This window comes from Schistocerca serialis, chromosome 6 (assembly GCF_023864345.2).
Source record: "Schistocerca serialis cubense isolate TAMUIC-IGC-003099 chromosome 6, iqSchSeri2.2, whole genome shotgun sequence".
Taxonomy (NCBI): Eukaryota; Metazoa; Arthropoda; class Insecta; order Orthoptera; family Acrididae; genus Schistocerca; species Schistocerca serialis.
In genome coordinates this window covers 144,718,820-144,743,056 of record NC_064643.1, presented here as the reverse complement: position 1 = coordinate 144,743,056, position 24,237 = coordinate 144,718,820, and the positions used below count along the sequence as shown (strand labels likewise).

Below are 24,237 nucleotides of genomic sequence, written 5' to 3'. Positions count from 1 at the left end.
ACTACGTTAATTGAAAGTTGGTGAAATGTACTGTGATTCACCAATACTATATGCTCATAGTCTAGATTGAACATTAATTTACGTGACACTTTGTTCATCCTTGTGGTTAACGTCTTCTCGTCAGTGGATTGTGCCTTGATTTAGAAGCTAAATCATTGCTTGGGTGTGTTATGTTAAAGTTGTCAGTAATTAGTTGATGTTCACTTGTGTAAGGTTGTTTACTAATCACGCTAGTATAAAGCCCCGCGCGGGCACTGTGGAGTCATGTGACTTCAGATGGAGCTATTTACCTTATTTCCATTCATTGGTACTATGCTGTTTCGGGTGTAAGAGCTGACAATATCTTGTATTTATGTGGATTGATGTAGATGGATGAAGCATATCGTTGGACAAAGTGAGCGATGGAGGAGCGGTCGTGACACAACTAGAAGTTACAAAAAGTTTATTTGTATCAAAACTAATGTCAGTGAGCATTAAGATCATTTGCTTACCGTTCAGTCTATGAATTCACTTCCATATTCTAATAAGTTCAAAGATTTGTTTATGGATATTGTAACCCCTGAGTATGTGTGGAAAGCAGGAAGTTGATTACTGGTTTAAATAGGATTAAGATAACTGGAATTTCTAATGACGAACAATAATGAAAATACTTGCATAAAATGTTCAAACTTTAAGATATTTGTTCAAAATCTCATGTTGATGGATATTTACGTTTTTATTTACGTAAACTACAGGCAGAACAACATAACTAGCATACGGGCAAGGGAGGAAATGTGGCATTTAACAGAGTTACCGTAGGAATTTTACGCCTGTGCCGTTTAATAGAGTTACCGTAGGAATTTTACGCCTGTCCACGTCTATACACAAACTATCTGGTCTCCGAGTACGATACAGCAGAAAACTGTTGCCGGAGAGCGCTGCAGTCGCAAATCATGGTGAGGATGACATTCCACGTCATAAACCAGCTCGGTTCTAAGTGTGGACCAATCACGATGTAAACCACATTTGGCGTGCTTAACAATCTAAACACGTCCCTTGTGAGAATGACTTTAACCCGTTCTTTGAAAGCCACGTGCTGATGTTACTGAGAGCCCTGTTATCAGCTACATAATCGTTAGCATGGAAGCGCTGTAACAAATATGCATGAAAAGAACGCATGCAGAATCGCGGTTGGGATTGGGAGGGGGCGGGGAGGGGACTGTCTTAGTGATCGGTTCCTGTTTGAGCGAAGAACATGGGGTGCAAAATTTTCGGTTTACCTCGGACCAACGGCCATTTGTTTAACCATTCGAATATCTGCCTTGCTGTAGCAGGTATGTTATAGCATATTAAGCAAGTTTGAACTACGAACCGGAAAGGCACCTAGGCAAATTGTGCGACTCCATTAATTCCTGTTGCAAACGATTTTAATTCGGCTGAAATTAATGCTCAGGTAATGACACCATTTTCGTGTGCAGTGTGCAGATTTTACGAGCAAAACATGTCCCGCTCTTTCAGATTTAAATTATGATTAAAAATGATTAAAAATAATCATCCTTAAAAAACCCCAGGCTGGAACGAAACCGATGGCTCAAATTTAGTCCATGGGTGTATCGAATCTTGGTCTAAGATAAGTTTTAACCATCATTATAAAATTTGCTTCGCTTGAATTTTACGTGCAAAATACATGTTTCTCTGGGAGGTTTTTGAAGCATTCCGCTCCTATACTATAAACTTGTACGCATCGGTTCAAACATTGCACGAAGGTAGACAAATGGATAAAATCAAAACGAAATTTTTCATCCAATTATCTTTATCCGTTGCCGAGATACGATGGTTTAAAACCAAGATAATGCAGCACGTAAATTAGTTCTTACATGAACTGAACCTGCGGAAACGGTTTAAAGTGAACTTATATTTTCCAAACTTACTGGAATCGGTTCAAATTTTGTAAGAAGGCAGACTAGTACGTGTAATTAATGGCCATTATGTTTTTTTTTTTTTTTTTTTTGTGAAAGCATTCTCCGTTGTCACGATACAAGCAACAAAGTTCGAAAGTCGATGAAAAATACCTGTACCGGATCAGTGGTAGCCAGAGTCAACAAAAATCTGCTTCGGTTGCCAAGTTCTGACGATCTAATGCCAAAATTATGGTAGAGTAAAAGTCGGGAATCAAAATGAAGAATGCTCCTATCGTAGCTCAAAAAGGCGAATATGTCCAGAGCATACTTAAGAATGTAAAAGAAGGGAACCAGCTTTTCGACATACTTAGTAGCTTCAAAGAAACTTAAAACATCTCGGCATATTCACGCTTTCTTACGTGTTAACCATACTTCATCAGGGTAGTGAGCTTTCTTAGCTGCAAAATCCAGAAGATTTGCCAGCCATAGTAAATAATACGTAATGTCATATGGGTAAACTGCTAAAAAAGATTTTCCGGGGGGGGGGGGGGGGAGGGGGAGGCCAAGATTTCTGCAGGTTGATGAATTTCACTAAATGACACTGATACTTAGAGCAAAAAAGCACAGCCGGCTGGAATGACCGAGCGGTTCTAGGCATTACAGTCTGGAACCGCGCGACCACTACGGTCGCAGGTTCGAATCCTGGGTCGGGCATGGATGTGTGTGACGTCCTTAGGTTAGTTAGGTTTAAGTAGTTCTAAGTTCTAGGAGACTGATGACCATAGCAGTTAAGTCCCATAGAGCTCAGAGCCATTTGAACCAAAAAAGCACGAGTGTCAAGACGTTTTGATTTAAATGCCAGCCCCTGGTCATAATCGCATTTCGCCTTTTCTTGCACTGTGATAGGAGCAGGTTTCATTCTAGTCTATACAGGGTGTTTCAAGAAGGACTTTATATCTATATATATATATTCATATAGGTTTATTGAAAGAAGAGCTGTGTTTAGTGTTGTTATGTAGGGAAGCAAGGTTTTTTTTTTTTTTTACCTTAAATTAAAGATGTTGTATGTGGCTACAGTTGGTTATCCTGCACATATCCCATCGGAAGTCAATTTCTTCTCAAACTCGCTGTATCATTGCAGGTGTAACTTGTTCAGTGGCGGCGTAAATTATTGCTGTAAGTTCAGGCAGACAAGCCGGCACAAGAGGTACAAACACAATATCCTTGATGAAAATCAAAAATTGTTGTAACATTCCCAGGTACACTATACCGTTCATGGTTCTCTCACGGAAAAAAGGGTCCGTACACTTTGTTCTTCCTCACTGCCAAAATACGCTCAGTTTAGACTCATCACGAACATGTTGCAATGTTTGATGTGGATTTCACTGTCCCAAGACCTACAGTTGTGTTTGTTAATCTTGCCACTTAAGTAAAAAGCCGACTCGTCAGAAAAGACAATTTTGCCCAGGAAATGTTCATCCTTACCTAATCGATTTAATATATCCGCACAGAAGTTCTTGCGAGCAATTTTATCAGTGTATTTTATTGCTTGTACGGTCGTCAATCTGTACGGTTTCAAAGGCAAACGGTTTCTCAACACACGACAGTCGTATGTGGGATTTGCAGTTCGCAAGATGCACGCCGGATCGATTTCGTAGGGCTGTTGACAATACGTTGTCTCACTGGCTCAACGACTTCCTCAGATTTGCTCGGACGACCTGATGATTCCCCATGTCTTACCGAGCACCCTGTTTCTACAAAACATTTATGCCACTCATAAACTGTAGGCCTGCTAGGAGGGTCCTTAGCGTACTTGGTAAGGAAATTACCCTGAACTGTTGTGTCGCCGACTTCGATTCTTCAAACCAAACCACACAGCTAGCACGCTCGGGTCCGGTGAAGCCATCTTTAACGCAATTGCAGCTAGCGCTCCTTACGGTGTGATTCGGCACTAGCGAACTACGCGAGACAAAACTTGGTGTGTTTCCCTACAAATTGACACTACAATCACTTCTGCAGGTACTATGAATTAATTTATATGAGTTTTCGAAGTTGTACAGTCCTTTTTGAAACACCCCGTATTATGAAACTTACTGGCAGATTAAAACTGTGTGCCCGACCGAGACTCGAACTCGGGACCTTTGCCTTTCGCGGGCAAGTGCTCTACCATCTGAGCTACCGAAGCACGACCCACGCCCGGTACTCACAGCTTTACTTCTGCCAGTATCTCGTCTCCTACCTTCCAAACTTTACAGCTCTCCCGCGAACCTTGCAGAACTAGCACTCCTGAAAGAAAGGATATAGCGGAGACATGGCTTAGCCACAGTCTGGGGGATGTTTCCAGAAACATTTTCCAGAAACATCCCCCAGGCTGTGGCTAAGCCATGTCTCCGCTATATCCTTTCTTTCAGGAGTGCTAGTTCTGCAAGGTTCGCGGGAGAGCTTCTGTAAAGTTTGGAAGGTAGGAGACGAGATACTGGCAGAAGTAAAGCTGTGAGTACCGGGCGTGGGTCGTGCTTCGGTAGCTCAGATGGTGGAGCACTTGCCCGCGAAAGGCAAAGGTCCCGAGTTCGAGTCTCGGTCGGGCACACAGTTTTAATCTGCCAGGAAGTTTCACATCAGCGCACACTCCGCTGCAGAGTGAAAATCTCATTCTAAAAACCCCGTATTATGTTCCACTTATTTCCGACAGAACTTGGGTAAGTGTCTGGCCATCTGTCACGTTTAATGATAGCATTAGTCTCGGTATTTGAACGGTGTGAGAGGCATGAGAGTTGAGATACGGCTAGTGCCTACCTTTCGGTGTATTCGCCCTCGGGCCTGGAGATCCGGGCGCGGTCGCTGAAGACGAAGATGCGGGCGGAGCCACGGTACCACTTGATGGAGTGCAGGTCCCCGCAGCGGTCCGTGTCCACCTTGCAGGGCAGCGTCACCGTCTCGCCCACCAGCCCCGTCAGGTCGTACGCCGGCAGGCCTGCCAACATACGCGCCACGTCACTAATCTGGAACGCTGTCTGAAATATTACGGTCGTTATTCATTTGTCTTGTAAATGTTTCTAACAGAGTGCAGCAGTTTGTTGTTTCGACATTCCATCTAATCTTTGGTAAGAGGGGACCTATCCGGTAGCAGCTTCAAACCTGTCTGAAATGATTTATCACTGGCGGCAAGTTTGAACACCACGTGTCGCAGGACTGTGTTACTGTAAGCATTTATTCCCACACTTCAACTTTTATGAAGTTTTTATAGCTATAATAAACTATGCTAGTGTTCCAATAATAATAATAAAAATAATAGCCCTAACAATTATAAATTGTACAAGTGCAAGAGGTGGGTAACATTCTTTACACTAGGCCTATATCAATCCAATTTGCTGAAAATAGCTGGGAAAAAATTATCGGCAAAGGACTCGCAGGAAATTCCTGTGAAGACAAAAGTGCTGCTGAAGGTGGAGACGAACATGGATGCAATGAAATAGACGAAAAAGAGTGCAATCATGGTCATGATATGGAAGAGGATGTGATAGTCGATGATAAAGTGATATTTTGGTGAAAGAAGCTCGGGTTACACCCATAAAAAACATCTCAAAAGAGAATAATGCCGAAGCAGGATGCTGTTGTGTTTATCGCAGGGAGAACGAACGAAAGACAACGATTACTTGCGGCAAATGGAACAAGTGTATTCTCAACTCACATAAAATATCTTTAAGCCATGATGTATATCAGTTATGTGAAAATGATTTCATTCTTTACTGGATTGTTATCACCTCCTTAGCAATAAAACATGAATTTCCAACATTGCAATAAAATGTTCAAATGTGCGTGAAATCTTATGGTACTTAACTGCTAAGGTCATCACTCCCTAAGCTTACACACTACTTAAATTATCCTAAGGACAAACACACACACACCCATGCCCGAGGGAGGACTCGACCCTCAGCCGGGACCAGGCGCACAGTCCACGACTACAGCGCCTAAAGACCGCTCGGCTAATTCCGCGCGGCTAGCATTGCAATAGTGATTCATTATTTTGAAATTGAAGTACACAGTTCTGCAGTAAAGCGTTCACGGGTAGTGCGCATAGGGTTAAATACCGACGCCACGACTTTCTGTAACAAGCTCAATTATTTCCTTGGGAGTTTCTGTTCTCCTATAGATGAAGTCATGAGCAGTCTTCACCGCCGTCTTGAACCATGGCGCAATCTCACAGTAAAACTTGGTAAATTTTCATCAAGCTACACGAAGGTGAAGATACATACATTCTGAAGTATAGTACGCTGTGCGGCACATAATGCCATTCCGGTTTAGAAAGTTCGTCGCAATAATAAATCCTGTGGCAGAGTAATAGCACTACATTCTAAAGTAGTATAAAATGCTGCTTGTGCCTACTTATAAAACAACTTTAGAATTACGGAATTCTTCGGTAATGTCTAAACTCTATTGTATATTTTAATAAACCTGCCTCTGTGAGCCATAGCTCCACCTTACAAATCATAGTTTTCGAAGAAAAACTCATATTAATTAGAAGATAAATGTATTCATGATGCCGACAAGTTAGCCCTATCTGAAACCTCCATTACATAGTAAATGAAACATCAGGCCGCAGATTAGGTGAACAATAACTCTTTGCCTTTGTTTTATTGGTAAATATCAATTTATACTGCACAGAAAAAAAATCTTCGCTTTTGTACAGCGTTACTTCTTAAACTGATAGGACAATAAATTTTCTGCATTTTTCTTTCTTTATTGTCGAGAGATATGTTTCGTTGGTTTATACCAAACCATTGTCAGTGGTGTTGTACAACAGCTCATGCAAACCATCTAACAGAACTAGAAACAACTATTTTATAGACCTTCTTATTACAATATCTTTGTGTTTTCGATGCAATGCATTAAATCTAATTATTCTTTGAACGTATCTGGGACTGTATACACTCAGTTTTGGTTTATATTTAGTGCCATGAACGTAGATATGTGAAAACTGCGTATAGCTCTTCAGATTGTACTCATGTACTCTTCTCAGTAAAAATTCGGGGTAAACCATGAGACCGAGGAGGTGATTAAAAGGATAGGACATGTATTACATTCATAACTGTGGCACTGAAATATAACCAAGAAGTAGACCTACCACTACAAATCATAATATATCGGACGCTGAAAATTGATATTATAAGAACGATAAACGTTAAATACGCATGGAAATATAGGCCAGGAGTCCGCAACGACAAATGTTGACTCATTGCATACGTAAGGCGACAGAACTAATGGAATTCGATAAATATCAACGAGACTTAGCCTACTAGTAGGTCAGTACATGTCGGTATGATGTAGACCTGAATGTGCAAACAAATTTAAGCTGTGCTCTTAGGTGTGAAACGATTAATTGAGAAGTCATTTCTGTTAATTTAACTCGCAGAATTTTATATGTACTCGCATGTGTCTACATAATTACTACTTCTAAAATTGCCCCAGAAAAAAGCAAGAGAAGAAAAAAACGGACGCCCTCGCCATAAACCTTACACCATTGTACAGCTGCAAATTAAAGTTATTCCATTTATTTAAGAAATAGAATCTAAACCATGGAGATATTATACCTCCATAATCTCAACATACTCCATTTAGTTCGTAATTTTCCGTAAGGTGCGCTACATTTGCGACAGTTCGAAACTACTTCGTAGATTATCCGGCAGAGGCGCTACCTCTGCCCTGCCTCATCGTTGCCAACTTATCTTCCGCTGGGACTAACAATGAAGTTTAACCAAGAAGCTGTAGCACGAAAATGACATAGTGTGCTTCCTAAAGCACCGAAGCGCTGTGGGCGAGAAAGCTTCTTTAATGCTGTTACGCTAGCGATCACAAATAATTCTTCCAGAATGATACCTTACATGGGATACGTTTATAAAACATGCAAGGGAGTAGTTTCACCTTAAAATCTAATGTAATTTTAAGTTATCTGTGGGTCGTAATTTTACAAATGTTTCTCTCGTGGATCGTAATTTTACCAATGTTTCTCTCTCTTGAGATAAATCATAAAGTCTTAAAAAAATATCGTTCCTAAATCGGTTTTTGTTCGGCTTTTCCAACACAATTTTCATTCCATAGCAGATTCCGAAAAATAATTATTGTCAAAGACACAGATGACCGGGAGGAAAGACTGGAAGAACGTAGACTTTATCGACTATCGCATCTGGGTCTGAAATGCGTATCGTATTATGATGAAATATGTATTGTAGGACAAAGAATTACTCTCTGTGCGAAACATGAACTATAAGTCTCTATTGCAGCTACTGGTACACGATCACTCATAGAATATTCATAACCAAAAGCACTTTGCGCTATTCAAGGTTTCAAAACAATAACGTATCTCGAAGAATCTTAAAAGTTAAACCTGTAACAATGCCGCGAGACATTTCGTAACACGTGCGTCAATTCAACAATAGCCCTCTCTCTGTCGAATAAGGAACCATGCGGTAACAAAAAATAAATCACTATTCTACAACGAACTTGTCACAACTATCTGAATCGAAAAACCTTTCATAAATCTCACAATAACACGCGAAAACAGACAATACATGTTTCGTCGACGATATTTTGTCTAACGTCCATGAGAACGAGAGTTTACTTCTCTGCAAAGAAACCAGCTACAGCCATTAAATACACTACGTGTGAGCTCTTGTAGACTTAACCTTCCCTCTGAGTAATGACTTCGATTTATTTTCGCTCGCGATAAAACTGTTAGCACTGAATATAAATCAACATTTTGAAACTTACCTTTATAAAGCCGTTCTCTCAGCCACATTCCCAGTACGGGTGGAAGAACAATAAAGCACAAGACTGAGAGGACGACCATTTCTTTTTCTGGTGTTCCCGTGTAGCGGCGAAATATAAGACAATGAATCATCCTTGCGTTCGCATCACAATAAAAAACCAAAGGCCTGCAACTAGGCAAGGGCGATGACCAAGAGCACCAACAAGCTGTGCGTTTTCTCGCAGACTGAACAAAGAGCTCTATCCTCGAAGATGATATTTGTCTAAGATGTAATTCCAATGAATATGTATGACAGCTTGGTTTACAGTATGAACTTCCTACTGTTCCACAGAATAAACTACGGTGAAAGTATTTTCAATAGAACAGGCGCAATATTTTTAGAGCAACAAAATTTTAATGCGTTTTAATTTATCAGCAGCGTATTACAATGCTATAAAGAATTCGAATGACTTTGAATAGGGTAATTAGGAAGCCGACACGAACGTCACGAATAATCGAGTGAAATTATTTTGAGTCTGATTGCATTCCTTTCAATAATGTGATATTTAAATCACTGTAAATGAAAGACATTTGTATCAAGAGATGATAGATTATGAAAATTACGATAGCTCCTCGTAACGTGTAATAAATACAGATTTCCTCGTAAAAACATGAATACTTTTATAAAAAATGAGGTAATTCTTTCGAAAAGTGGAAGCGTATTCTATCCATTTCTCCGTAATATCTTCAGGAAATTGCTTTCATATAAATGGGGATGGGCAATGCGGCAAAATAAATACCTTCGCTATCGAACAAAAACTGTTTCACTCGACGAAGACGTGGAATGTCGGAAAATTTATTAAAGTTTATTCCACATCATTTCCGTCAAGAAGAGATACTTGCAGCAATTTCGAAACGAAATGAACACTGTATCGGAGCGTATCTTCAGATATCTTTGTATTTATAAGATTTTTTTTTTATATAGCCCAAAGAAACAAATAAAGCGCCTGGAACGGCTAAGTCACTTCGTAGCCCATTCCTCCGTGACGGCAACTTGTGATCATAAACTAAAATTATGAGACTGTCTTCTTTAAGATCGGGTCGTTCACTCTTCGCAGACAGTCGCATTTGGCTGTGCAAACGGTAAACTTATTAAAATTATAAGTCATAAATGAAAGAATGCCGGAGTCATAAACGATTTGAGTCTAGGATGTCGATAGAACTGTAGGTTACTGAACTGTAGGTTAAGGCGCTGAAGGCTTCAGAAAAGTCTGAGGTCTAACTTTAACCGCAGGACATCATTCAGAATTATAATTCTGTATGTGACCAGAAGAAACGAAAGCGCGAGGGCGTTGCTATGAACTTAATATTTTTCCTGTGTAGATAATACAATGCATGAAAGTGAAATTTGCCTTAAGAGTTAAATTTATTATGAATGGCAAATAATGCAAAATGGTTCATAAATTTTTCTGATATAGGACGTGTGCGTGTGCGTGTGTGTGTGTGTGTGTGTGTGTGTGTGTGAATTTCTAAGGGACCAAACTGCCGAGGTCATTGGCCTGTAGACTTACACACTGCTTAAACTACCTTATGCTAAGAACAACATACACACCCATGCCCAAGGGGGGGGGGGGGGGGACGCAATCCGTGACGTGGCGCCTTAAATCACGCGGCTAATGGGAATTTTATTTTATTTATCTCGCTATACAATGGAGTTGAAAATGCTCGCCATCCTGCTGTGGATATTTTAGAACTGATTTTTTCGTTGTTTCATTAATATAGTAAGGCGCAACAGTATGAGAATCTGTATCACTGGTTTCTCTTCATCTCATTATAGCTGAGAAAGATAGAATATACATTTCACTTGTAATGTGTCTCTCATACTCACTATGTACACGTGGTACATTTATCACGAAGCGTTTTGCAGCGCACATTAATCCAGACCATAGGAAGGCAGGTGAAACTTCCGATATTGCACTTGTCTTATCGTAGTTGCTGTCAGTGAACGACAATACAGCATTTCTCATGAGCCGCGCGGCCAGAGGCCATTAATGGTGTTGCCGACTATTTAGTGAGTGCGTTCTGTATGCACGCATACTTATTATTCAACAAAATTGGTACTATATATGAGGCCAATTTTATTTAATGCCAGAGAATTAAGTTTTTTCCTTATCCTGCTTGTTGCATGCAAATAAAGGTACAGGGCAAGTATATGAGCTTTATAGTTAATTAAATTACATTCTTTTCGCTCAGAGCAACACAGGTCGAATTAATCACTGTTAACTTGCACACCTGAGTTCATTCAGTGTAATACGAAGAGATTAGTCAGCAATCATTTACACTATTTGAGTTTTGGCCGACCATTCCCATTGTTTTATGCAATAATAAATAACGATGCTTTAAAATAGAGCGAAATGTGTCTGGTCCAAATAAGTAGAAAAAGACCGAATGACTCCATATTACTGGGAAGTCATTTCATTACCATTATTACTCTCACAGTACTGTCACATATTGCTAAGTGACTTGTTCCATTTCCTGCCACTGTTTTATTTAGAGTACTGGACAAGTGGGCTTGGGAGCAAGGCATGAGGTTTTTGCAGTGGAATGGTTCATTGCCGGTGCGGTCTCAGGATACCGTTGTTGGCAGAAGGCGGTCAGTGAGTCTCATTAGAAGAAGGGCAGTTTTCCTGAAATGAGGCTGCGGCCGCTTCATGCTTTTGCGGGCAAAGCCGGCGCCTGGCTTTCCTTAAGGCAGGGCATGCTATGTTGCCACTACCTTCTACAGGGAATAACTGAGTATGACACATTTGCCTTCTCTCCACGAACGTTAAGAGGTCGAGACGCAGTGGTACTCTCTGGCCGAAGTGATAAATGCAGTTTCCTCCACTGCAAAATTTTTTGTCTACCAGTGTAACAGAGTCACCCTACAACCGTGCTTGGCGTGAGGACGTAGATCAATCGAGGAGACAGACATTGCTCTAGCCAGTACCGATCTGTTGTTTGTTATTGTGTGTTCTGTATGCTCAGATCGGTACGTTTCAGCTGCGTTCCCCTGGTTTTTTATGAAATGATAAATTTTCTCAAACTTCGTGCCGACAACAGTATTGAGTCGTCACTCCCAAGAAGAGCTTCGTGAAAGTATGAAGCTTAGGATGGGGAACCAACTTTTTGTGACATTCGACTCCTGGTCACAGTCTGGCGCTGATGGGTGCACACTTTTTGAGGCACGTACGAGTAAGTTTCGCAATCTGCAGCTCGCTACTCACTTGTTCTGGTGCACAACTTGAGCTGCCCGTCTGATAATAATTTGCGAATTTGTACCATTTAAAACTTTGAGTTGTTCAGAGCAGGATAACTTGTTGCGTTTTCTCGATGCAGTCTTCCGTACAATTTGGTGCCTACCTACCGTGTTAGTGTCATTTTTGCGTGAATCCAGTCTAGATTGCTTGAAAGCTTTGCTCTCTATCAACTACTAGTGCATTGTGTTCAATATTGGAGCGAATAAAAATCTGTTATACCCAGCTTTCATATGTTGTTGTTGTTGTGGTCTTCAGTCCTGAGACTGGTTTGATGCAGCTCTCCATGCTACTCTATTCTGTGCAAGCTTCTTCATCTCCCAGTACCTACTGCAACCTACATCCTTCTGAATCTGCTTAGTGTATTGATCTCTTGGTCTCCCTCTACGATTTTTACCCTCCACGCTGCCCTCCAATACTAAATTGGTGATCCCTTGATGCCTCAGAACATGTCCTACCAACCGATCCCTTCTTCTAGTCAAGTTGTGCCACAAACTTCTCTTCTCCCCAATCCTATTCAATACCTCCTCATTAGTTACGTGATCTACCCACCTTATCTTCAGCATTCTTCTGTAGCACCACATTTCGAAAGCTTCTATTCTCTTCTTGTCCAAATTGGTTATCATCCATGTTTCACATCCATACATGGCTACACTCCATACAAATACTTTCAGAAACGACTTCCTGACGCTTAAATCTATACTCGATGTTCACAAATTTCTCTTCTTCAGAAACGATTTCCTTGCCATTGCCAGTCTACATTTTATATCCTCTCTACTTCGACCATCATCAGTTATTTTGCTCCAAGAGAACCATTTGTATGAATATCAAGAGCTCAGATGGCAACCCAGTTCTAAGCAAAGAAGGGAAGGCAGAAAGGTGGAAGGAGTATATAGAGGGTTTATACAAGGGCGATGTACTTGAGGACAATATTATGGAAATGGAAGAGGATGTAGATGAAGATGAAATGGGAGATAAGATACTGCGTGAAGAGTTTGACAGGGCACTGAAAGACCTGAGTCGAAACAAGGCCCCGGGAGTAGACAACATACCATTAGAACTACTGATGGCCTTGGGAGAGCCAGTCATGACAAAACTCTACCATCTGGTGAGCAAGATGTATGAGACAGGCGAAATACCCACAGACTTCAAGAAGAATATAATAATTCCAATCCCAACGAAAGCAGGTGTTGACAGATGTGAAAATTACCGAACTATCAGTTTAATAAGTCACAGCTGCAAAATACTAACGCGAATTCTTTACAGACGAATGGAAAAACTGGTAGAAGCGGACCTCGGGGAAGATCAGTTTGGATTCCGTAGAAATGTTGGAACACGTGAGGCAATACTAACCTTACGACTTATCTTAGAAGAAAGATTAAGAAAAGGCAAACCTACGTTTCTAGCATTTGTAGACTTAGAGAAAGCTTTTGACGACGTTAACTGGAATACTCTCTTTCAGATTCTGAAGGTGGCAGGGGTAAAATACAGGGAGCGAAAGGCTATTTACAATTTGTACAGAAACCAGATGGCAGTTATAAGAGTCGGGGGACATGAAAGGGAAGCAGTGATTGGGAATGAAGTGAGACAGGGTTGTAGCCTCTCCCCGATGTTATTCAATCTGTATATTGAGCAAGCAGTAAAGGAAACAAAAGAAAAATTCGGAGTAGGTATTAAAATTCATGGAGAAGAAGTAAAAACTTTGAGGTTCGCCGATGACATTGTAATTCTGTCAGAGACAGCAAAGGACTTGGAAGAGCAGTTGAACGGAATGGACAGTGTCTTGAAAGGAGGATATAAGATGAACATCAACAAAAGCAAAACGAGGATAATGGAATGTAGTCAAATTAAATCGGGTGATGCTGAGGGGATTAGATTAGGAGCTTTCATATAAATTGCAAGATTTTTTACATTATCCTACAGTTTTTCCATGATTACGTGACTCACTAAGAATAAGTAGAAGCTGTTGTGCACCTAAGCTTGTTGTGCATGCTGTGACGGTGTTGTTGTTGTGCGCAGTGGCCAAACTCAGCAATTATTCTCTTTTTAATGAGGGTAACGAGGATTGCACTTTTTGTGTTGGCAGAAGAGCCAACACCGTGTTAGTAGAGGAGGCCGAAATGTACGCGTTTTAGCTCACGCAGGCTGGTGTGAAGAGGGAAGAACTATACTGACGTAATTAGTTTGATACTTAACATTAATCCATTAATGATGAACGTCGCTCTTGACGGTACATGATTCACAATATTATCTGTTCAGAATACATTCTTGAAGTAATTATAGTAACTGAATGTGGCGCCTTGCTAGGTCGTAGCAATTGACGTAGCTGAAGGCTATGCTAAACTGTCGTCTCTGCAAATGAGAGCGTATGTAGACAGTGAACCATCGCTATCAAAGTCAGCTGTACAACTGGGGCGAGTACTAGGGAGTCTCTCTAGACTAGACCGGCCGTGTGGCGGCGCCCGGTCTGCAATCACTGATAGTGGCGACACGCGGGTCCGACGTATACTAACGGACCGTGGCCGATTTAAAGGCTACCACCTAGCAAGTTTGGTGTCTGGCGGTGACACCACAGCACTCGATCGTCTTGTTTGATCATAAGTCTGGTTATTGATTAGGGAAAGCTGCGTGGATTTCCTCCATGATTATGGGGTTGTAGTGTATTGGTTCATGACTGGCTAACAACCTTGCAGTGTCACACTTAATAAGCAACAAAATTTTGCAGCGACTTCATAGCGCAACGCACGTCTAGGGTTAAATACCCACTCAAACGACAAAACTTTTATCATTACTGCGATTATTTTTCAGTCAACATCACTTCCAGTTCGCAGGCTTCATTAACTCATACTTACTGCACTACAGGAGTCTGCACTGATGAGAAGTGCAGGAGAACAGCGAAGCAAGAGCGACGGAGGCCAGATAAGTGTTGGTAAATACAGCGAGAATATGCAGCCGGCAGCGCTCGGGAAGCCCGGAGCAGGCGGCGGCAGCGGATGCGGCGTTCATCACTCGCAAGCTGAGGCAGAGGCAGAGGTGTAGAGGGCCAGAGGTAGAGGAACAGAGGCACAGGCCCGGCGCTAATTCCGCGCCGGCGTTATCGCGGCCGGCAGACCTTGCGGGGCACGGCCGCGCAAATTGCAGCGCCGCGAAAACAGGCGGCGCGCCGGCCGGAATCAAAATTCCGGATTCCGGCGGACGGCGGACGGCGGCCGCGACCGCGGCTGGCCCCGTCTTTCGTCCAGAAATTAGGTTACAATAACCGCGGCGCGCGGCGTCAGGTAAATTATATTGGGCCGCGCCGTCTCGCGCTAATCCGGCAGCGGCGGCATTTAAAATCGAGTTAGGGCGCAGTTTGGCGCCGGCAAATCTCGTTAATAGTTGGAGAGCACTTAGCTGCCCCTCACAATTACATGCTAATTCCCGGCCATTAGGCGCTCGCGCCGCCTCCGCGTCCCGGCGACGGCCAAACAGCGCGGCCGCCAGGGGCGCTGGCGGCGACGGATCGCCTGCGTCCTTCCGCTGCGACAACAGCCCGCCGCGCCGCGCCGCGCCGCTGCCCGACTGCAAATGCGGCAGCGGGCAGCGGCACGCTTCGGAAGGCTCATTTCATCCCTCCACCTTTCAGCATTGCTCACAGCTTTTCACCGTGTCCGAACTGAAGCTCGTTCTTAACGGAGAGCCGGCCGTTTTGACCGAGCGGTTCTAGGCGCTTCAGTCCGGAACCGCACGACCGCTACGGTCGGAGGTTCGAATCCTGCCTCGGCAATGGATGTGTGTGATCTCCTTAGGTTAGTTAGGTTTGAGTAGTTCTAAGATCTAGGGTCGGTGCACAACTTGGGAACAACATGGAGCCCACCATTCAGATGTTATTGAACTACATGAAATAAAATCGACATAACATCTGAACAGTTTGTCTTAGGACGTTCAAACTGCACGGTTGGCCGCATGGTGGGAGTTAGTATTTGAGGTGTCACCGCCAGACACCACACTTGCTAGGTGGTAGCCTTTAAATCGGCCGCGGTCCGCTAGTAATACGTCGGACCCGCGTGTCGCCACTGTCAGTGATTGCAGACCGAGCGCCACCACACGGCAGGTCTAGAGAGACTTCCTTTGCTAGCGAAGCTACATTGACAAATACACTCTCATTTGCCGAGACGATAGTTAGCATAGCCTTCAGCTACGTCATTTGCTACGACCTAGCAAGGCGCCATTACCAGTTTATATTGAGATTATAACATGTACCGTCAAGAGCGATGTACACCAATTGTGGATTAAAGTTAAGTATTACATCAACTACGTACTTTATTTGCTACTAAAAATTCCCTTAACTGTTCCAGACCTCACGCCAGTCTGCGTGAGCTAAAAGCGTGCATTTCGGCTTCCTCTCATAGTGACTTGGCTGTCTTGCCACAACAGTATTCACACGCGCACGTGCCCTGTTGTTGTGGCCATTTGCACGTGACAATGTCATGCTACAGCGTGCCTGCGCCAATAGCGTTTGTGAAGGCCTACTGTGCGAGCAATAACAGTCCAACTGCGGCTCAAAGGAAGTTTGCGACCGAGTTCAAGCTGAAAACAACCAGTCCAAGTGGGCTAACAATCAAGAATTTCATTCGCAAGTTTGAGAGAACGGGTGGTGTTCGTAAAGACAGAGTTGGCAATGTCGGTCGTTCAAAAAGCGTGAATACGCCTGAAAACATCGAGAAGACACGCGCTGTGTTTCAAACCAGCCTCAGGAAATCGATCAGAAGAGCTGCACAACAGGTGGGAACCAACCGGAAGGCAATGTGACAAATTGTTGTTGGAGACCTGCATCTCTTCCCTTCTAAAATTCAGCCATTAAGGCTCCGGACTATGGAACAGCGGTTTCGCCAAAACTAATATTCACATAATTGACCAACAGGACTTTGATGACAATATAACTGGGTTTAGCGACTGAGCCCACTTTCACATGGATGGGTTCGTCAACAAGCAAAATTGCGCATTTGGGGGACTGCGAATCCACATTTCGCAATCGTGAAGTCTCTTAACATTCAACGGGTGACTGTGTGGTGTGCGATGTCCAATCATGGAATAATCAATGCGATATTCCTTGATGGCACAGTGACTACCGAATGGTATGTGAAGGTTTTGGAAGATGATTTCATACTCATTATCCAAAGTGATCCTGATTTCGACAAGATGTGGTCATACAAGACGGAGCTCGACCCCATTGAGGCAGGAGAATGATGTCTTGGAGGAGCACTTTGGGGACCGCATTTGGCTCTTGGGTACCCACAGGCCATTGGCATGAGCTTTGATTGGCCACCATATTCTCCGGATCTGAACACATACGACTCATTTCTGTGAGGCTATATTAAAGACAAGATGTATAGCAAAACCTCCACAACCATTGCTGAGCTGAAAACAGCGATTCAGGAGGTCATAGACAACATCGATGTCCCAACATTTCAGCGGGTCATGCAGAATTTCGCTATTCGTCTGCGCCACATCATCGCCAATTATGGCAGGCACATCGAACATGTCATAACCTAAATAAGAATATCTACAGCGACGTTTACATTTTGTTAAAATGTGTGCACGCCGTAGTTTGTAACTAATTTACGTTTAATTTTTTTCATGTTGTTGTTGTTGTGGTCTTCAGTCCTGGTTTGATGCAGCTCTCCATGCTGCTCTATCCTGTGCAAGCTTCTTCATCTCCCAGTAACTACTGCAACCTACATCTTTCTGAATCTGCTTAGTGTATTCATCTCTTGGTCTCCCTCTACGATTTTTACCCTCCACGCTGCCCTCCAATACTAAATTGGTGATCCCTTGATGCCTCAGAACATGTCCTACCAACCGATCCCTTCTTCTAGTCAAGTTGTGCCACAAACTTCTCTTCTACCCAATCCTATTCAATACCTCCTCATTAGTTATGTGATATCGTCGCTGTAGATGTTCGCATTTAGGTTATGATATGTTCGATACGCCTGCCATCATTGGCAATGATGTGGCGCAGACGAATAGCGAAATTCTGCATGACCCGATGAAGTGTTGGAACATCGATGTTGCCTATGACCTCCTGAATCGCTGTTTTCAGCTCCGCAATGGATGTGGAGGTTTTGCTATACATCTTGTCTTTAATATAGCCTCACAGAAATGAGTCGTATGTGTTCATCATTTCATATAATTCAATAATTGGCACCCTGTATATGCGACTCAAAACGAATTTGACTACGGTTGGACGTGTGTCATGTGGTCAGAGGAGCACATTTGTACAATGCAGAATTACAACCGGTGAGTTCACGGTTTTACTTATGCATCAGTCATATTTGTACAAGTAATACTTCGGAAAATATGAGTTTCGGAAACGAATGAATCATTTGCGGTAGCCGTGTACAGTAGAGCTTCGCATCGACCCATGTACAAATTGAGATTGCTCTGATCTTCAGTTGTTATCGTTACATGTGGTATCTACTACTCTCTTTAAAAAGTAGTGTATTGAACACGGTGAGTGGCGTGAAGAAGCTATGTGCTGCACAAAACAGGATACGAATAAAGGAAGATGCAGTTCAAGCTAAATGATTCGGTGAATGGAAGTACGGAGTGCATCAAATGTTTCTTCCAAGAAATCCCATTGGTGTTTACATATTTTGAAATATAATACCTTAGTTTTCTAGGGCAACAAAAAAGATGTATGAAATCTAAAAAATAAAAAATAAACAAAAAACTTGGAAATTCGAAAACAAACGAGGTTGGACCGGAGTCTCTAGCCTAGGTCGCCACATTCTATAAGTCCCGAATCAACTGTATTATGCGGACATTATATCGTGACTGCAAGTATTTGTATGGAGTGCAGCCATGTATGGAAGTGAAACGTTGACGATAAATAGTTTAGATAAGAAGAGAATAGAAGCTTTCGAAATGTGGTGCTACAGAAGAATTCTGAAGATTAGATGGGTAGATCACATAACTAATGAGGAGGTATTGAATAGAATTGGAGAGAAGAGAAATTTGTGGCACAACTTGACTAGAAGAAGGGATCGGTTAGCAGCGCATTTTCTGAGGCATCAAGGGATCACCAGTTTGGTATTTGAGGGCAGCGTGGAGGGTAAAAATCGTAGAGGGGGACCAAGAGATGAATACACTAAACAGATTCAGAAGGATGTAGGTTGCTGCAGGTATTGTGAGGTGAAGAAGCTTGCACAGGGTAGAGTAGCATGGAGAGGTGCATCAAACCAGTCTCTGAACTGAAGACCACAACAACAAAAACATATCGTGGCAGTTTTAGATGGGGGGTGTTCTGAACTGTGGTTGCGAAACATACCGGCAGAGGCAACACCGACTCAAAGGAAGGCCTCGGCGCTTGTTCGTGACGTCACGTCAGCTAGGCACGGCGAATGCCAGATCTGTTGCAGGCATACTCATAATGGTGGTGTCTCCCTCACTGACACAGGAAAATGTGAAACTATTGGCGGTAGTTGACCAACACACATTGTTCTGAGAGATTTCTGCAATCAATGAATTGTGCAATTCATTACACTTCTTAACAAATAGTGTACTCCTGAACTTAAATTTCCATCTGACATACAAAAATAACTTCATGGTCCAGCAGCAACAGAATTCGTGCTTCTTTACCTTATTTGTAAATCTGAGGAAGTTACGTTTGTACTGGGTTGCTTTTAGAAGAAACTGTGAACTTATTGGTGCTCTTCTTTAGGTATCTTGGTTGACTATGGGGTGAGGAGCACTGAATGTTAATGAAATATCTTGCGATTGTACACGTTGGGGGAGGGGGTGGGGGACAGAAGAAGAGGAAAAAGAGAGATACTTATTTTATCAAATAAATTTTTTTTTATCTTTTAAAGTTTCTCCTTTCAGTTGCAAGAGGGGAATATTTATTTTTTCTAACGTGCATGTTTAATAAAGTTTAAGCTCAGCAGTATTTTCCATGTATGAAGCTATTTTGTTTCCTGTTTAGAATTCTTCTCGTTGAAAACGGCTGTAATCTAATGACTGGCAACAGTTGAACATTTACACATGTAAATTAGTTCACATTTCCAGTGACGATGTCAAAGAAAATAAATAAATAAATAAAAGAAACGAGTTCATTGTAAGGGGGTTGGGGTAAGTTTCGATAACAAAATGGATCAAGTAAATATAGTTACTTGAATATAAAATTTCCGAAGCTTGCAATGAGGCAAAGCATCTTCTCATATTGATCTACATTTGTTTCGACAGGATTCAGTAATAAAGAACTATGATCTTCATTTGTAGCTTTACGATAGTAAGAAAATCTTTCATCTAATTAAAACTGCAGAATCCAAACATTTTGTCCAAAAGTAAGAGATTTATAGTGATAAGCACGCCCAGGCGTTTCTGCCTGCAACAGACCTGGCGTTCGCCGTGCCTAGCTGACGCGACGTCACGAACAAGCGCCGAGGCCTTCCGTTGAGTCGGTGTTGGTAGAGGTCGGCCTTGCACGTCCACTGCCAACCGTAGCAAGCAATTGCGTTGTAGGTACTACCAAATGCTTTGTATACTCCTATTTGCTTTGTGTTGTGTATTGATTGTCATTTATTTTTCTTCTTCTTATTTTGAAGAGACGGAAGAGACTAATTCTAGTGCATAAGGGGATTCGAGTGCGACTCTCATCACAAAAAAAAGGAATCAGCGGTCCCTATGACCGTTATGACAGTTCTGCTTTCGTGGAAGCACAGAACGCGGACGTAGGATGGCAGCCCTTCGAGAGGGAATCGAGGTTTGTACCGCATAATAGTTTCTGTGGAAACAGTGCAGTGAATTTTACTAGCGTAATTCAAACTGACATAAACTGCGGACAAGAAACATCACAGAAGCATGTAAGGGAAGTAGTGAACCGGGAGAAAGTCGGGATACTGAGGTAGATCGGCGCTGCTAGCCACGACGTGTAGGTTGACTGGCGACTTTCGCCTGCGGGGCAGAGCCACCGCGAGCGGAGGGTCGGACCCGCCCGCTGAGCCGGTAAACAAGGCAGCCGTCCAATCACAGGCGGCGCTGGCCGGCCGCGGGCCAATCTCCTTTGAACAGCCGGGCGGGCCGCGGAAATATGCCCCGGGCGGCCCCAGGGGCCTGGGGACCGCCGCGGAGACGAAAGGGAAAGGAAAAAAACGGGGAAGAAAGGAAAAAAAGCAAATTCGGCCGGCCTGCCGGGCCCAGGGGAGCGGCAGATCCGATGCGATGGCCCGGAGCGTCCACCGCCCTCGAAGCCGCGGTTATCGGAAGTCGCGGCCGCCACCGATACTCGGCCAGCCAGCGCATGCTCCGCTGCCGACCGCCGTATCGCTGACAATGCACGACAGACTTTCACTCTGCCCCGGCAGCGGGATTCCTGAAAGCTCCGAACGGTGCTACTCGTCCGGTAGCGACACGAGCTGACCACAACAATGCTGCATAAACAACCTTTGTTAGGCGGATGTGCTCTCAGAGGCCAGAAGTCGTGGGAAGACACTGCATGTGATATCGGTTGATGAAGCATTTGCGATGGATTTGTCTGTAGAATCTTTATAGAATTGGGACCCTGATATTCAAATAGGCGAGCTGATTTAAAGTAGACTATCGATCGACTCGCATGGCTCTGTGGAGGATATGTGATACATTTTAAATGTTTCCTTTCTAGTGGGTCTGCGGCCACTCTTCACCAAATCGTGTAAAATAATGAGTAAAATTATTGAATAAAAATGTGAAAATCAAATTCATCACTATTTTTTTCTCTTGTGAAAAACATGTGTACTTTTACCTCAGGTCGTATTCCCAAGCAGCCTTTGCGGTTCTTAAGTGAGAACGCATACACAGTTTAGTGCTGGGGAATGCCGCTTCTCTGATCGACTGTTTCGCAACAGTACAGGGGTCGTTTGTGCGCCGGCTCACGGCGCTAGATGCGCTGAAACCTTTTACGCATGCGCGGTGCGAACTTTGCCGACCAATCACAGCGCTCGTTACCCCAGGCATCATTAAATGTTAAACTTGCTTCGTCAGTGCACTACCTATTTCAAAAGTCGATTTTTGACCTTCAAGTTGTTTTCATTCATCTCTAAACCAAAGACTATTGATACTTTGGGGGGGGGGGGGGGGGGGGGGGAGGGGGGTCATTCGGAACATGGAACTTGTATTAAGATGCTTTCAGTTCCCATGGGTTTCCCTCTGAAATTTATAGTAACTGTGCTCTTGACTGGCTAGGGGTCCGCCATGGATTTTCGACTGAAGAAGGGGTCCACCAGCTGAAAAGGTTGGGAAGCCCTGTTCTACAGTAAGCCCTCTTAGGCTAAGTGCAAATTGAGACGCGTATAACACGTGTGACGTGACACGACACTACAGCGCCTTTTGCCTTACTTGTACCGTTATATGTCAGCTTCGTGGCGAAGTGCCCGTCGTCTTGCTAATGGTCATACTTATTGTGATATACTCATTTTAGTAAGACACTACGCAAAATTCAAGAAGTTTGCAATGAAATATAATGGTCGCTATGATTTTGCGTTTGGTGGGGTAATACACCATCTGTTACTACATATGAAATTTACCAGCATACTGAATTTTTTTTAGACGGGAGGATGTCTCTATCTGTTTCCGATCTCGAGAAAATGGATCCTTTGTAGCGCGTTCACTCCCGATCTTACGCCCACGGGAATGAAATATTCTTACATCCATCGTATCTCCTAAACCACTCGAGACATCGAAACGAGATTTCGGCGAATGGTAGCACACAAGGAGAAGAGTACGCTGTCAGTTCGTAAACACACTGAACTTTCTTATCTATGACGATATATCAGATGTTGTGCTTTTTATTTAATTTTTTCATGTCAGTGACTGTAATTCTTTAAGAGTTGTCGACAGATAGTCAAGCAAGAGTTTCCTAGTATGAAAATAAACATTAAATTTCTTCTCTCATGTTATCGCAAACCGACATAATGAGGTTTTTTGTAAGCTATTGAGCTCTCTGGTCGCCAGTTACTTGTTTAATGAGACACTGTTTCAGAATTCTGCTGCAAAAAATGGCTCTGAGCACTATGGGACCTAACATCTGAGGCCAGCAGTCCCCTAGAACTTAGAACTACTTAAACCTAACTAACCTAAGGACATTACACACATCCATGCCCGAGGCAGGATTCGAACCTGCGACCGTAGCAGTCGCGCGGTTCCGGACTGAAGCGCCTAGAACCGCATGGCCACCGCGGCCGGCTGCAAAAATGAGTTTGCGCAAATTATGCTGTGTTTTGGCAAAAGAAGTACAATGAAACCTATCAACAAGAGAAGTGTGTCCATTATTCATTCATAAACGGTGATGCTTCTTCGAATGAGAAAAGGATAACAATTCACACAAAAATAAATCGCCGATTCTGCTGGAATTTTGGTTGGATCCCATAACCCACAGTATTTTTAACACTGGGCGACTGGAATAGAAATTTACCACAGAATTTTATTGTTTTTCTTCTTAAAATAACGACAGGCGTACCCTTTTTGGCGGAATGACACGCACATGCCAGATGCTGGTTATTCACCTGCACCTTGCCAAACTGACAACAGTTGTTAGTTACAATAGTAAAATAGTTGTTATTGAGAAAAGTAAACAATTGATACGTGGCACAACACAATGGTTAGTGTATTGTCAGCAGCTGAGAATATGCGCGCGACAGGAACGTGGAAGCCAGGCAAGTGTGTTTTGCGAGAGGAAGAGTTCTCGTCGTTCGATAAACGTTTTCATGAAAGTAGATCTGTCTTTGTCAGCAATACATTTGAAATATATAAAACATTCTCGGTATTCTTGCGGCGTCAGTTCTGGATAAAATCTCGAGCTTTCTACGATTACCTCCATCGTCATCGTCAGCTCCTGACGTCGTCGAAAGCTCGAGATTTTATCCAGAACTGACGCCGCAAGAATACCGAGAATGTTTTATATATAAGTGCCGTCGCAAAAAACTTCGTTCCCAATGCATTTCAAAATTTAAATAAAACAGATAAGCACACTCTTTCAGGATACTCATACTTCCGGAATAATATCGACCACTACATCATTTGTGTAGTGTGTTGTCTAATTAGTTTATTAATGCTGATGACGTATATGCAACCACTGAAATGCTTTTTCTCGTCACGACGAGCCGATTAAAACATCGTTACTTGTGACTTTTCGACTGTTTCTAGTTTGCAGTGGAAATGTGATGTCCACATGTACTTAGTACAATGTGTCTTATTCTATTCGTATCCAAATAATGATAGTGAAAATTATGTACTTCATATCTCGGACGCTTTTCACCAGGAGCACGAAGGGGCCATACCTGTGGAAATGAAGCCTTTTCGA

At 42.8% G+C, this 24,237-nt stretch overlaps 1 protein-coding gene across 1 annotated transcript in view; it reads right to left on the bottom strand.

The window, feature by feature from the left end:
- Nucleotides 1-24,237, bottom strand: part of LOC126484696 (hemicentin-1) — a 1,211,236-nt gene that overhangs the window by 1,175,474 nt on the left and 11,525 nt on the right. Inside the window, exons 2-4 of the mRNA XM_050108292.1 lie at nucleotides 20,783-21,014; nucleotides 15,332-15,482; nucleotides 4,677-4,854 (exon numbers count right to left, since the gene is read on the bottom strand). Coding sequence (XP_049964249.1) covers nucleotides 4,677-4,854; nucleotides 15,332-15,482; nucleotides 20,783-21,014 — 561 coding nt within the window. The remainder of the gene's footprint in view (nucleotides 1-4,676; nucleotides 4,855-15,331; nucleotides 15,483-20,782; nucleotides 21,015-24,237) is intronic.